Source organism: Carassius auratus, chromosome 37 (assembly GCF_003368295.1).
Source record: "Carassius auratus strain Wakin chromosome 37, ASM336829v1, whole genome shotgun sequence".
Taxonomy (NCBI): domain Eukaryota; kingdom Metazoa; phylum Chordata; class Actinopteri; order Cypriniformes; family Cyprinidae; genus Carassius; species Carassius auratus.
In genome coordinates, this window is record NC_039279.1 from 728071 (window position 1) to 743070 (window position 15000).

General features: G+C 35.7%; 1 protein-coding gene across 2 annotated transcripts; it reads right to left on the bottom strand.

Annotated features, from left to right (window-relative positions):
• Nucleotides 1–971: 971 nt before the first annotated feature.
• LOC113055808 (uncharacterized) lies at nt 972–6232 on the bottom strand. 2 transcript variants are annotated; one of them, XM_026222174.1, is made up of 8 exons: nt 6149–6232; nt 5819–5853; nt 5506–5546; nt 4528–4653; nt 3893–4180; nt 3650–3776; nt 3492–3531; nt 972–1854 (listed from the first exon to the last, which is right to left on the bottom strand). In XM_026222174.1, exons 2-8 carry the CDS (start codon nt 5845–5847, stop codon nt 1585–1587), a joined length of 921 nt encoding a protein of 306 aa, XP_026077959.1. In that variant the 5' UTR covers nt 5848–5853; nt 6149–6232; the 3' UTR covers nt 972–1584. The 2 variants fall into 2 exon arrangements, with proteins under 2 accessions (XP_026077959.1, XP_026077958.1); XM_026222173.1 differs by having other exon boundaries at nt 4273–4653.
• Nucleotides 6233–15000: the final 8768 nt, after the last annotated feature.

Genomic DNA, 15000 nt, shown 5'->3' on the forward strand with positions numbered 1-15000 from the left:
TGTGTGTGTGTGTGTAATTGCATATTGTTTATAACTCGCAATTGTTACCTTTTTAAGCTTTGTATATCTTGCAATTCGGACTTTTTTGGGGAATTGCAAGCATATATCTAGCAAATCCTACTTTTTTATGAAATTGCAAGTATATCTGTAAGTATATCTGCAATTTGACTTGTAAGTTTAGAATTGAAAGTTTATATTTCACATTTCTTAGATTATGTCTCGCAATATCTTGACTTTTTTTAAATTTCAAGTTTACATCTTGCAATTCTGAGTTTATTTCTCACAATTTTATCAGAACTGCAAGAAAATTTCAGAATTATGAGATAAAAAGTTGCAATTACATATATTTTATGCATGCTTTTTGTATATAAATATATTTATATACAGTATAAACTGTATACATATTTGTGTAATATATATAAACAAAGAGCAACAACTGCTATACGTAAATTCAATTTGCTCAGTCTTCGTTATGAGCAGAACTTAACAGCAGCAAAATGAAAAGCATCTTGATTTCAGAATCCACTTAAAATCCTTTAGAGATCATGCAAACAAAAGGGAAGTAAAAGCAGGAGTAATCAGCATCATCTGATGGATAATTTAGGCTCTAATAGTTTAACAGGCTTAGTTTCACTGAGGAAGCGCATCATGTCTCTCGGGCCTCATTATCTCACTCACAAACACCAATCCTCTCACGCCCTTCCACATTCTCAGCTAAGATAATTAGCGCTAATTAAAAGGTTTCCAGTGTGAGCGTGTGTGTCTCTGTCTCTTGAATGATCTTGCGGGTGTTTACTAGCACAACTGTTGTTGGCAAGCAGATATAATAAAAGAAGACAAGTTCTATGTAAATTGCATTTTAACAATTTTGTCAATAAAATGAAATATGCAAGAAATTTGAATTTCTGTGAAAAAAGTCTTTGTTAGGATATGTTGGAAAATGTGACAAAGACATTTAACATCTGGTGTGTTACAACTTCTAATCAAAAACATATGACAGCGGGTCTTATTCACTAATAAGGAATAATTAATGTGGATCATACATATTTATTTACATGGGAGAACTTCCCATTTATTCACAATTTGCACTTATCCTTGTTATAATGATAATGTAATAGTAGTGTTATAAATGAGCATGTGTAGCAGAGTATGTGGTCTTTGTGTCAATGGTTTCAGGTATTCCTACATTTTATTCATTATTTAGAATATATTTTAGTACGAAAGTTAATTCATGCAAAGATTTTATACACAAATCCCTGCGTTTTCGTTTCATGATTCTGAAACTGTTCTGCAAAGCAAATTTATGCAAATGTTTGCTGTGGCTGGTAAACACTGAACTACCATTGGTCCGTGGCATAATAGGTGGGTGTGGCTTAGAGACTCTGAAAAACTGAAACCTTCAGTTCATTTCTTCTGTCTGGTCCATTGAGTTCAGACGCTTCATGAAGACACTGGAGAGTTGCTTTATACTAGAAACTGAAGTTTCAAATAATTGCCTATTAGCGAAGAACGAAAACAACTTTACATTAGTATATCAGGTTTTTTAGTGAACGAGTGAAAGTGCTTCTTCTTGATCTTGCAAACTCATTCTGCTACAATGAAACGTTTTTGTTCAAGTGAGTCCCCCTCATCACCTGCAGACCGGGGTGTCGCTGGGTTTTCCAGGTCCTCCGTACAGTACTCAGATGTCTGGAGCGTGAGAAGACAGTCCTGCCCGCTCAAAATTGCAGTTGTTAGAAAAAGCTTTTCGGTAGAAACTGCTAAGGCACTTTTGATGGATCGTTGTGGACCTTCCGATAGTTCTGGGCCCCCAATACTCAATGTCACTTTTTCCCTCACTAGCGACGCCTCAACCTGCAAATAATGCAAATTTATATATGCCAATATTTTCACATAACTCAAAGTCGACAGTACAGAGTCAATGCAATCTACAGACTCAAAAATGATGTTTGTGAAAGTATATAGTATGCTACATAACTTCCTTTGAGCATTTTGTACTTAAATTGTATTTAATTTCTACATATAAAAAAAAATGTGTTCAATCTGGTTTCCTTTCAAGGGAACTTCGAACTGTGTCCTTTAGGGGGCGCTATGGGGAACACCTCGTCGTGACCCGTGTCTGAAGCATACGTTGACAAAACACCAACTTGTTGGCTAGCTACAGCCCCTGACGTCACTACCGACACGACTACAAACAAGTACCGGGAGAACACGTCATTCTCTTCTTCGTCTTCACTGACTCTTCTGTTTGAAGTGTGCATCTGAAAGAACTGGTAAGAGCGATCTTTCTCTGTATGTCATGGCGACTACTAACAAGCGTATAGACAATGTGTTCTGTGGAAAAAATGTTGGAGGTTATGGACAAGAGACCTGGATGGTGGCAAGGGCCTTTCTCCTGATCAGGTAGCCACTCCGCACCATGGATCTCTCTCCATGCTACCAAGCAGGCCGCCTCCACCATGGTCATGACTAGGGCGGACGTCTGTGGATGAACCTGGCAGAAAATGGGATGAAAGAAAGGCTTTCTTCTCGATGGCCAGGTTTTGCCTTCTGAACTTATCGGTATTTCCGTTGAGACGGTGATCGAGAAGTTAAGGGAGATGAAGGCGCACATCGATCCAGATCCATCGTTCCACGAAGGTCCAGGTCTGAGCGCGAACAACATAGGGGTCCTGGCCTGTCTCGATCTGAGGATCAAAGACGGGCAGAGAAGGCTAGTGTCGCGACTGTGGGCAGGGGTAAGAGGAATCATGGGTAACGAGGAGGTAAGCAGAACCTAAGGGAAGTGATCGAGATGAGGCAGCGTTCTCGTCCGAATCAGATTGATACCGAGGAATCTACTCATTCCCTTCAGGGATTTTTAACTTCTGCTTTTATCCTCCCCTTCCTAATTCCCCTGTAACCACCAGCTCTCCACACAGGAGGGTGGGTGAGTATGTAACCCTCTCTGTATATACTTATGTGTATTAAATTGCTTGTGGTTATGTGTCTATATGTGTCTATGTGTCTCTTGAGATGATCAGACCTTGGTTCCTTGGGCTCCATCTAAACAGGGTGTTGCTACTAGAGAACTCTCGAGACTGCTCTTTCAGCAAGCTTATGGGTAAGCAAGCGGTAGCCCCTGTGTGACAGGCAAGACTTGGTAGAAAATGCTAGGTTCTTAGCCGTATCCCTTTAAAGGAATCTTTCCTGATTCCAAGCCTACAGCTCTACCCCGGGCCGAGGCCCTAACAATAAAGTTGGGTATGTAGCTTAGACCTTTGGCCGTAAGGGGTACTGTTACAGACAGCCGTCTAAACGTCCCAGGGGCAACTCCCATGGAAATGATAGAGTTGGTGCTTAGTGTTCGCCATGATTCTGGCCTGCACTCCCCTCAGTAATCCCGTGGGTATACTGTTCCCCATTGCGCCCCCTAGAGGATGCAGTTTAAAGTTCCCTTGACACAGTATTGTCAGTTACGTAATGAAAAGAAGTGAACATGTCATAAATACCTTCTGTTCAGATCCTTGCATATCATCCTCAGGGGTCTGTCTAAAATCAATAATGGATATGTGAGAAACTAAAATGCTCATTAAAGAGAAATACAAAGATTCCAGACTTTCCTGCATATACGATGAATAAGTATTAGACTGAACAAACACACACACACCTGTGTCGAAACTTGTGTATGAAACCAGCAAGTATGCAAGTAAGGATGCACACAAGTGAGGGCACTAGGATGTAAAGCCAGTCAGTCTTATTTGGAACGGGCACGTCTGCTTCTTCATGGTCAGGAGCTAAAAGGATTAGTCATTATTATTAAATGTAAAACTGAAAGTATCATACATGATAATCCAAAGTAAATAACACCTGCAACATTAGCAAGCATTTCATAACTGCACAGAAAACGTACATTGTGCGTTTATGCTCTTCATAGCTGTAACTGTTATGCCGCCATAATATATTACTGAACACTCAATAGTGGCATTTTCTGCATTTGTGACAGATGTGCGTGTCAGAGTGATTTTCCACAGGCCGTCTTCAATATGCTCATTGTCCATTTCATCAGATCCTTCGATGTTGTTGAGAGTGATGTTTGGTTTGCTGTATGGACACGTGTGTAAAGTCGAACACACTACTGTAATGGTGTCACCTGTCCATACACCTCCATAGATCTTGATGCTGGGCTGCTGTGGACTTGCTAAAATAGACAAAAACATTAAAGGCCAGTTATTACTCTCGGTGTGAAAAGGCCTTAGTCAACACACTCCCATAAGTACAACATTTACATACCATTAACAAGAATTATGGAGGTGACATCATAAAACCTGAATGTGCGCCAGCCAACATTTTCAGGGTCAATCCATGCATATACTAACTCTCCATGATGGACCTGATCCAGATTTTTGATCAGTAGACTGCAATCCCAACTTGAGCTTCCAAATAAATCCGTTTTCCCTCTGAACTTCTCAATGACTTTTTTTGGATGCAATGGATCGTAAACTAAAGGGTAGCCAAAAGAAACCCACTGATACCACACAACTCTACCTGGGTTTTGGGGTGGGTTTGAGCTGTAGTAGTAAGAACATGGTATAACCAAGCAGGAACCTTTGAGGCCGTGAATGTCTTTGGGCATTTTCACTTCCCATGCCAAAGCATCATACAACAGCACTCCTGTGGGACAATATATGAGAACATAAATGGCTGTTTTTTTTTTTTGCAATACTAGTCAACACCGAAGCAAACAGATGATTAAGAAAGAAAGACAAAACTCGAATGTTGTGTTTTTGGAAATGCATTTAAATCTAATTAATTCTATGTGTATTCTGGTTAGGAGCTAATCCATAATGCAGCGAAAGACTCACAAATTCAGTTTGTTCAAAGTCCCTTAAAGCTGCAGTAGGTAACTTTTGTAAATATATATTTTTTACATATTTGTTAAACCTGTCATTATGTCCTGACAGTAGAATATGAGACAGATAATCTGTGAAAAAATCAAGCTCCTCTGGCTCCTCCCAGTGTCCTATTGCCATTTGCAGAAACTACATCGCTCCCGGTAAAAAACAACCAATCAGAGCTGCGGTCCGTAACTTTGTTTGTGTTCAAAATGTAGAAAAATGTATATAATAAGCGAGTACACCATGTATCCATTTTCCAAACCGTGTTTTTAGCTTGTCCTGAATCACTAGGGTGCACCTATAATAAGTGTTTATATTCTGACTATTTTAGATTGCTTCGGGGATACCGCGGCGGAGTAACCCAGTACCTTTGTGATTCTTCATAGACATAAACAGAGAGAAGTAGTTCCGGCTACGATGTTCTTCCGCAAGACGCAAGCAGTTCTGTTTATTAACCGCTAGAGCCTCAAAAGTTACCTACCGCAGCTTTAAAGTATTCTATAGTCCTTGGTTTATTGTGATGACACTGCATTTTTGGAAATATATTTACTATTGTATTACCAAGTATGTAAACATATATTGTGACAGAGTCTCACATTACAAAAAAACATAAAAACAGACACTGTACCTTGGAAAAGTAAATGCAGTAACAGCGATCCTTTCATGGTACTGGAAGTCAACACAAACACAAAACTATAAATGAACTGCATTCGTTATACTTATTGAAATGACTGAGTTTCCAGTGTTTTCTTCAGCGTTGCTTAACAGTGGTTAAGCAATAGTGATTTTCACTAGTTTACCACCTAAACTGAAGTTCATTTCTATTTTTTACTTAGGCATATTCATTTATTTTTTGAGCTCGACCACCAGAAGCAACACAAATATAACAGTCAGTATTTTTTTTTTTTTTTCAAAGCATAGTCAAATACATTTATTCTTACCTTCTCAGTACAGGCCTTTGCACAAACATGAAGAACTGAATAAAATGACGTGATAAAAAGGTAAATTTAAATGTTTTCACAAAGTTTAGCATGCAACACCAATATTAAAACAGCATTTGTGTGCTAAAAACACAAGAGGCTGTGCTATGGTATGCCTATACGTGAGCAGAACAGTAATGTCTTAAAAGATTTATTTTTTTCTGCTTGGCACAGTATAAAACTGTGTGCGAAAACAGAACAGACATCCATCTAGCCTAACACTTTTAAAGAAGAAAATAAACAAACAGCACATTCACATGAAGCTTCTCAAAGTTATCTTTCATAACCTACCTATTTATTTCAGCTGATGGTAGGTTAATATCCTCTTTCACTTTTGTGTTCTGAAGTGTCCCTCATTCAGACTTTGCGTAACCATTTGGCTCATTTACTGAAAAGAACCGACTCAAAAGAGTCACTAATGCGCGAACGATTCAGAATGGGCCTTTTTTAGGATCCTCGTCACGTTTGAGTTTTTCACTAAATTTGTTACATTTACAAACATTTGGGCCTACAAAACTCCAAACTGATCTTTTTCACAATCACTATCACAAAGCATAAGGTTATTATGAAATTTACATTCAGATTAATCACTAAAATACTAAAAAACATTGTATTTTTTTTTTTGGTCCAGTAGAGAAAAAGTCAAGTCAAGCCACCTTCATGCGTTATACAATACTGATTGTGTCAAAGCAGCTTTACAGTGTTAAACAGGAAATATCATGTTATATACCTTGAATGCACTCTAAGAATCTGCCAAATGCATACATTTAAATTTACTGTTTGCAAAGTTAGTAAAAAAAAAAAAAGGTTTGATGGTTTGAATCCCATTAAACTGTATTTTCTGCATGCTTTTATCAATTTAAGTGTCTTTCCAAAAGGACACTTGGATACTCTGAAAGGACACCTGAAATAATATAATGATGTAGTGCATCTCTGCAATAATAATTACACGTTAGTAAAAAGTTCTTGGTCTTATTGTGAACAATTTATCAGAGCTCACTGTTTCAAATAAAAAAATGTCTTATCAAAATAAAACAACTTATAAATATATAAATCAGAAAAAATTTATTTCAAGATATTTTCCCTGAAAACAAGACTTGTTTTCACTTTTTAAGTAATCACTGATGTGTTTTGCAGTGCATCATCTAGATGTTGACAGACTCCGGTTCTCTTCATCAGAAGCATTGATTTGTTTTGGGGATATTTCAGTCAGGAGCACACAAAGCATCATTCAGTCGCTAGGCTACAGCACGGAAACAAAACGACACATGCACTCTTTCCCAATCAGCCCTGGGTGACAGAGATGGACCCGACAGGAGACTGGCGTCTGTGTAAAGTGAGCGTGTGTGACTGTGCTCATGAGTCGGGAGTTAAGGCTCTCTGACAGCATTGACAGGACAGAGACTGACATCTTAAAAACACAAAGCCTCATTAGAGAACTGCTGCGGGACTCAACATCATCACACATCACTTCCTGTAGATGCAGAAGCCTGGGAAGTGCACTTGATCGTGTAGTGATCTCAAAAGTGAGCAGTAAAAGACCCTTCTTATGCGTTTCTAAAGAGACTCTGACTCTTACGAGGTCATCATTATCATCATTAAAGTTATTCAACTTATTCAAGTCAACACAACATCAAAAGTAACACTTTTTTTTCTTCATGCATGTTACAATGTTACATCATATTTACGTCCAAATGACAATTTCAAGAATAATCCAGATTCAGTCAGATTCAGATTCATACAGGCCCAACAGATGTATTTTTTTAAACAAGCTTATAGGGATACTATTAACTCAAACTATAAAAATAAATAATGTTAATTGAAATAAAATTAAATATATATATATATATATATATATATATATATATATATATATATATATATATATATATATATATATATATATATATATATATATATATATATATATTAAACTAAAAGCCATTTAACTAAATGAACATGAGAAATGTTGCCTTGGCAATTAACTTAAATAATTTTAAGCTCAAGCACAAAAAAATACCAAATGGAAACTAAAACGGAAATAATTAATATTTAAAATTAACAAAAGCATATGAAGTTACAATAAAAGCCAAAAAAAACATGAATAGATAATATAATAGTGAAAAGTGTCTAAAACTGAAAAATAAAAATAAAGCTGACTAGATAGATAAAAGGTCTGGTAAGCGATTACAATTTTTAATCTAATTAATTACTTGATGTGGTGATCTAATTAATCGCACATCATATTTGGAGAAATTACTCCAATGCACGTCATTCCACAGTAAAAATAAAATAAAATGCATGCTTCATTTTTATGTATCAGTAAATGTAATAATGATTCAAACTCTAATTATAGACAAAAGTTGCAATAAACAAGCCCTCGATCTATTAAACCCACAAAGGCAACGTTTCTTGAAAAGAACGGAATGAAAAAGACTTTGCAGATCCAAATCATGACTATAAATCATTCGGGTTTGTGTAAACAATGGTTGCGTGTTGCACATTTCAGAAGAACATCAATAAAGCAACTCTGTAGACAACAACAGTTTGGAAGAAGAATAGACTTGCCCTCGAAGTCTCCTCTGGGAGAGTGAACGAGTCAATTTAACAAGCAAAAGAGAGAAAAGGCCACAAGAAATCATTTCTGCAGAGGGAATTTAATGATTTAGGACGATGCAGAAACGGGTGTTTTGCTTGTTATTTTGACTGTTAGAAAAGGCAAGCATCTCGTTTAGTATTGATCATGCACAGTTCAAATCCACAAGCATTAAATGCATGATACCCCAAATTGTGCAACATGTTGGAGAAAGGTGGGCTATTACTTTTCTAAATGACCTGCATTGCTATTTTTTATCCATCAGAAAAAATAAACCAAGGTAAAAACATAAAGACTCAAGCCATTTCTAGGAACTTGAAGTAAAACTACACACTAATGCAGAAAAATGACTGGAAACGAAGGATATGAATGCTAAAAACACCAGAAAATGAAGTGACTGAAGTAATGAACCATTAGGAGAGAAAAGACATAAATATTCCTAACGATTCCCTGAAGAGACGAGCAAATGCAAGCCAATTTAAAGCTCTCAGAGCAAAAATAACCATTAACCCTGTATTTAAACTGTCCTGAGTGTCTAACAAATCTTTATTAAATTGCAGTTTTACACTGGGTTTGCTTTGCCCTGATGACAAGCTTCGGTTTCATCATGTTCGGAGTAAAAACTGCCCTGCATTTGTAACAGCTGTATCTTTCCAGTCCCAGAACCACACAATATCAATATGAGAGAGCGGCACTTGTATAATCATTCATAACTTTGACTGTCATAACATTCAGTGTGAGATTGAGCGCATATGACAGAAAAGATGAATAAAGATGCTCTGTGCTGCAAAAAGAAAATGTTTGGTGAGGGTTAAAATAAAAGTGAACTGTTTAATTAAAATTACTAACTGAAATAAAATAATTGAACCCTAAATTGCAATATTTAAAATAATAATAATCTGCAAAAGCACACGAAAGGACTAATATTAAACTAAAAATGAGATGATTATTAGTAAAATTACATAAAATATTTTTTTTTTTTTACTAAAAATAAAAGATAATTGAAAATCTTTTTACAATTTTTTAATTATAAGTAAAAATTGATAGCTTGAATGCACTGTAAGTCGCTTTGGATAAAAGCGTCTGCTAAATGCATAAATGTAATTTAAAATTTAATTTAAAATCAAATTCCCAGTTCACATACAGTGTGGGTGTGTGTGTAAATAATAAAAAATAAAAATTCTTTTTTATGTAAAAAGTTTATATATGTGACAATTCATTGCAGGAATTAATACAATTTTTTTTTTTTTTATATGTATATATATTATATCTTGCTTTTAAACCAGGATGATCTAAATGCAAAAAAATAAAAAATAAAATTATATATATATATATATATATATATATATATATATATATATATATATATATATATATATATATATATATATATATATATATATATATATAAAATAAAAAACCTAATAATAATTGAAAAGCAACACTATTTCTCATGGTCACTATTGTAAATGTTGCAGTTTCTCAGTTTATTTGAATGCATTATTCCATCTCTGCTGCACACCTGCAGTGCAGTTCAACAAACGCCTGGATGCCGCTCTGAACACATTCAGAACACATTCATGTTCATAAAGAACACACACAACCCTTCCTGTTCAACACAACAGCCATTCTTCACAGGAATGACACCACAGCCAATGCTAAAATATGACTTTTATCAATGGCTGTGCTTGCGAGGGGATATTAAAGTCCTCGATGGGCGATGGGGGAGCAGGGTGAAGAACCTTCCCATCATCCATCAGGCTCTGGGATGGGTGCCGTCAGGGAGAGAAACTCATTGCTAAGGACATCCATCACTCTGTGTCTGCGTGCAGCTCTACTGACCTGATCCTGAACCCTGCGTCTCTCAGGTACACGCCAGACGCCTTCTCTTCTGAATAAAAGTCTGCTCGCATTTACGACCAACACGATCCAGACCTCGGAATAAATCACTGCCAGACAAGTCACTCAAAAGGACACAGAACTGCAGCCTTTCGACATGTTTTCACACTGATTTTGGAAGGAAACTCTACAGAAGTGGTAAAATTCTGAGCTCAAAGCTTAGTCGAATTAAAAAAAGAAAAAGAAAAAAAACTTACACCCAAAGGTGAAAACTGTCACCATTCTTACCCCAACTAATTTATTACATAATTATTAAATAAATAAATAAATTGTATTACACATTTGCTGAAATGTTTACATATTAAATTAAATTGAGGCATTATCTCATTAAAATACAAACAAATTTGCACAATATTCCAGAAAATACATCTGAACATCGGAATAATACAGGTCAAAAATTATTGTTTGATTTTGTTGACATACCAGTCAAAGGTTTTTTTACAAAAGGGAATTTTATATCGCTTTTATAACTTCAACATCCATAAAAATAAAAACAAAAACATGAACCTTGTTTTTAGGAGTATAATGTATAAAATCAGGCAAATGATCAATAAAAAACCCCTCAGTAAAAAACATTCAGAATAAAGAGAGGAATAAATCTGCTGTGATTGCTGTATGTAAGTGCTGCTGAAACAGAGATTAAAAAAACTTAAAGACATGTTTTGTAATTGAAATCTACAGACATAAAATGTTAAAGTGCAGTAATAAATCAGGCCGAATGATATATGAACAAACCCCTAGAATATAGACAGGAATAAAACTGCTATGTTTGGTAGAATCACACTCTTAATCATTCATTGCATATATCGTAATTCAAATCTACAGATGCTAATAGATAAAGTGCAATAAAATATAACCTTGCAAGTCTATCTTGCATGTTTTATTTCCACTGGTCTGACTAAATATGTTATTAAAAACCAAATAGCCCAGAATCTCAAAACTGACCAGTGCATGTGTGTGTGTGTGTGTGTGTGTGTGTGTGTGTGTGTGCATGGAGACAGAGTAATGTTCTCTTATCTGACTGTCGCAGTTAGAGATGATAAATGTCCTGCATTGGCTTCCAGACCTCCTCTTAACCCACGGGCCCGGCTCTCAATCACACACACACACACACACACACACACACACTAAATCAGGTTTCTGGTTGAACGGTGTGACAGATGAATGTGGTGTTTGAAGCGACAGGCTCATCTTCCTGTGGAGAAAGGAAGAGACACCCAAACCGAAGCCCTCTGAAGAGTCACGGACAAAGTCACACAAACAAGATCATTCTTACTCACACCAAACTAAATGAATTATTTAGAAATATATTGCTCACACAGTCGTGCAATTAGACGCTAAACAATCCGAACGGTGGAAAGTCTAATTTGTTCTACTGAATCAGTTCGTTCGGTTCATGTAAATGAACTGATTCAAAAGAATCATTCAACTCCTTATGAAGTCTTTGTTAAGCATTGAATTATTTAATGCTTTTACTTACATTAATTACTTTAACATATTAGGGTCATACATTACACTAGTGTTTTGTCATCTGTGTTATGTTTAATACCAATGTTTTCAAAATCATTTGTTTGCAACCAAGAAAAAATCCAATTCTGATTCTGAATATTAAATAATTATACATTTAGAAACATTACTGTTTTTTGTCTCGTTTTCAAATATTACAAGTTTAAACATTCTAAAAATCAAGATGAAATATTATGCGAAATTATAAGATATTAAAGTCTTGTTTTCTGAAAAAAAGTATTAAAAATTAAGTATGTTTTTCCTTTAAACAACACTTAATATATACCAGTGGGGTAATAATTAAGTTTATTTTTATGACCGCATTTTTTTTTTGTTTTAAGCAAAAAATAATCTTTTTTTTAGCGTGCAAGCTCCAAATCTGACAGAAATGCAAGATGAATGCACAATAAAAAGTTTGGAGCAACACGAGGAAGAGTAAATGACAGGAAGTACATTTTTGCTTTTACTTCAAGCATTAGCCAAACCTCTTGAATTGTGAAGCTATAAGACAGAACTATACATTTTCTCTCCGATATATTAATCTTATACTTGCTGTCTTCAGATAAAAACCACTTTATAATTACTCTATAGTTGTTGTGCCAGCAGAAAGAAAGATCATCACGAGTCTGATATCCACTTCAGCTAGGAGAATAAATGACAGTATTTGGGCTGTCAGGATGTGACCTTGTGCTTCTACGATAACAAACACACGAGACGAAAAGCACTCGACACAACAGACCGACAGACAGAAATGTCAGGTTAAAGTTTGGAGAGCTAGGATCAGATATAGGACAGATCAAGGCAAATGTTTCATGATTTCGGAGTCTGCTTCAGCAGGATTGTACACCAGTTAACCTCATAGCAGTCACCTCACCATTAAGAAAGGCGTTATTGGATTTCATGTGAAAGTAAAGGCCATCCGTTCTGAAGAAGTGAAGCATCTCGTGGCTTCTGATGCTGGTCTCACAGAGCCAGACGTCTGATTATTGACGAAATCTGGTCCAATTTGCAGCTTATTCTGCCCAGTCGCCCAATTCTCTCATGAGAAATTATCAACCAGAATTTCTTTCGTTTTAATGTGACATTTAGGGACAGAAAAATATATATATATAGATTAAAAATTGTAGATAAATATTTAATAAAAAAAAATAAAAAAATTAAGATCTTAAAAAAATAAAAAAAAATCTGCAAAAATAAATAGCGTGAATAAGATGAAATTATAATTACGAATTAAAAAATTAAGAAAAAAATAAATAAAAATAAATACTTTGTAAATATGTGAGGCCAAACATAGCAAAAACATTGATGCAAATTTCAGGATATAATTTTTGAAACAAAATAAAAGCCAATAAAACTAAAAAGCTAAATCGGCAAAATAAAAGCAAAAAATGGGGGGGGGGGGGTGCAGAAAAAAAAGATAATTAAGTGAAATAACAAAGAATACAATAAAATTCAACAAAATAAAATGTTAAAACTAATGACAAGTATAAATCTTAATAAATATGTGTAGCAAAACAAAGCTCAAAATGCTTTGTATTTCAGGACATAGTGAAAAAAAAGCATCATCTGCTAAAAAACACGAGTAAATGAGAAGAATGATAATAACAGCAGAGGCGTTCAGTGTAAATCTTTGGATCCATGTGGTCTGAGGTCGAGACTCGGAGGATACGTCTCTCTGCTGTCTGAAGAATCAATAGTAAATGGCAGAGTCTTGTTAAATGACAACCTTTAGTCCATCTCTCCATCTCTCCTGTGCTCATCAGCCCCTAATTTACCAATATCACATTTAAGTCCCTCCTGAGCAGAAGTGCTGAAATGGTTTGTGAGTGACCTTGGCCCTGTCCAGTCCGTGCTATCGATATCCTCTTTCCTCCACAAGCAATCGTTTGTCCTGATTACCGCAGGATTTTTAACCTGTCGTCTCGTGGCTGCTCAATCGATGCGGTTCAAGAGTGCTTGATGATTTGGCAGCACTTTAAAGCTTTGACTTTGTGTAACGTAACAGAACTGAGGCGATACCTGAATTTAAATGCTGATGGAAAGCATCGTGGTGAAACTGGTGGAGATATCAGAATTGAACTCAAAACATATGATTAGCTTTATGAAACTTCAAAGAACAACAAGAACTGATAAAATGTATCTACTCCGTTGTCTTTTGACCTTTAAATGCAAGCATAATTTGATTTAGGATTTTAACATAATGCATTAAAAACATGACAACAACTGCAAAAAAGCAGAACAACCTATTAACTACACAGCAACACCCAAAACACCCAGAACACCCCTAAAACCCCCTAAACACCCCTCATAACACCGAGCTGCACGTGACCCGTCTGACTCCAGTGTAATGAGAAGGGACTGTGGGAGCCATGCTTCTCTGCACAGGTGTGCTTACACAGCCCTAATTAATCTGATTAAGCTCGTTTAACAGCAGAACTAGTTAATTAAGAGGATGAAGCTCATTTAGGAGCATGCTGTTATCATTTCCTTTCCCAGCCAAACACACACACACACACCGCAAGTACATGAGACGCTGGGTGATGATCAGACGTTATGCATCTGGATATATAACACATTTCACTCACACATGATGATGTTTGACTTAAAAACATCTCTTCTGTCCTGTGCTGAAGAATAGGTTTAAACACAGAAGTCCCTGTCAAGTGAGAAAGTCTTTTAAGCAACTACCCAGAACACACTGGCGACCAAGGGGTTAAAATTTGTGTTAACACATACACTCTCTCTCTCTCTCTCTCTCTCTCTCTCTCTATATATATATATATATAGACATATAGACAGACACACACACATACATATAAGGGCTGTCAAGCTAATAACATTTTAATTAAACGTCATGGTGATTATTTAAATTATTAAACCGCATATTAAATCACATCAAATTTAGCCAAGAAAATACCTCCAAAAGATAAAATCATTATTGTGCCATTAAATTATTGAATTTATAACTTAAAGAAATTTTTTTAGTGTTTACCTAAATGTGGTTTGCGCGCCCCTGGTGGGTCGTGAGAGAACTGCAGGAGGTATAGCTAATAACTAAATAAAAATATTTAAAATAATTTTTTCATTCTAAAAATTATCAAAATAAAATATTCTTTGCAAAGAGATATATATATATATACAC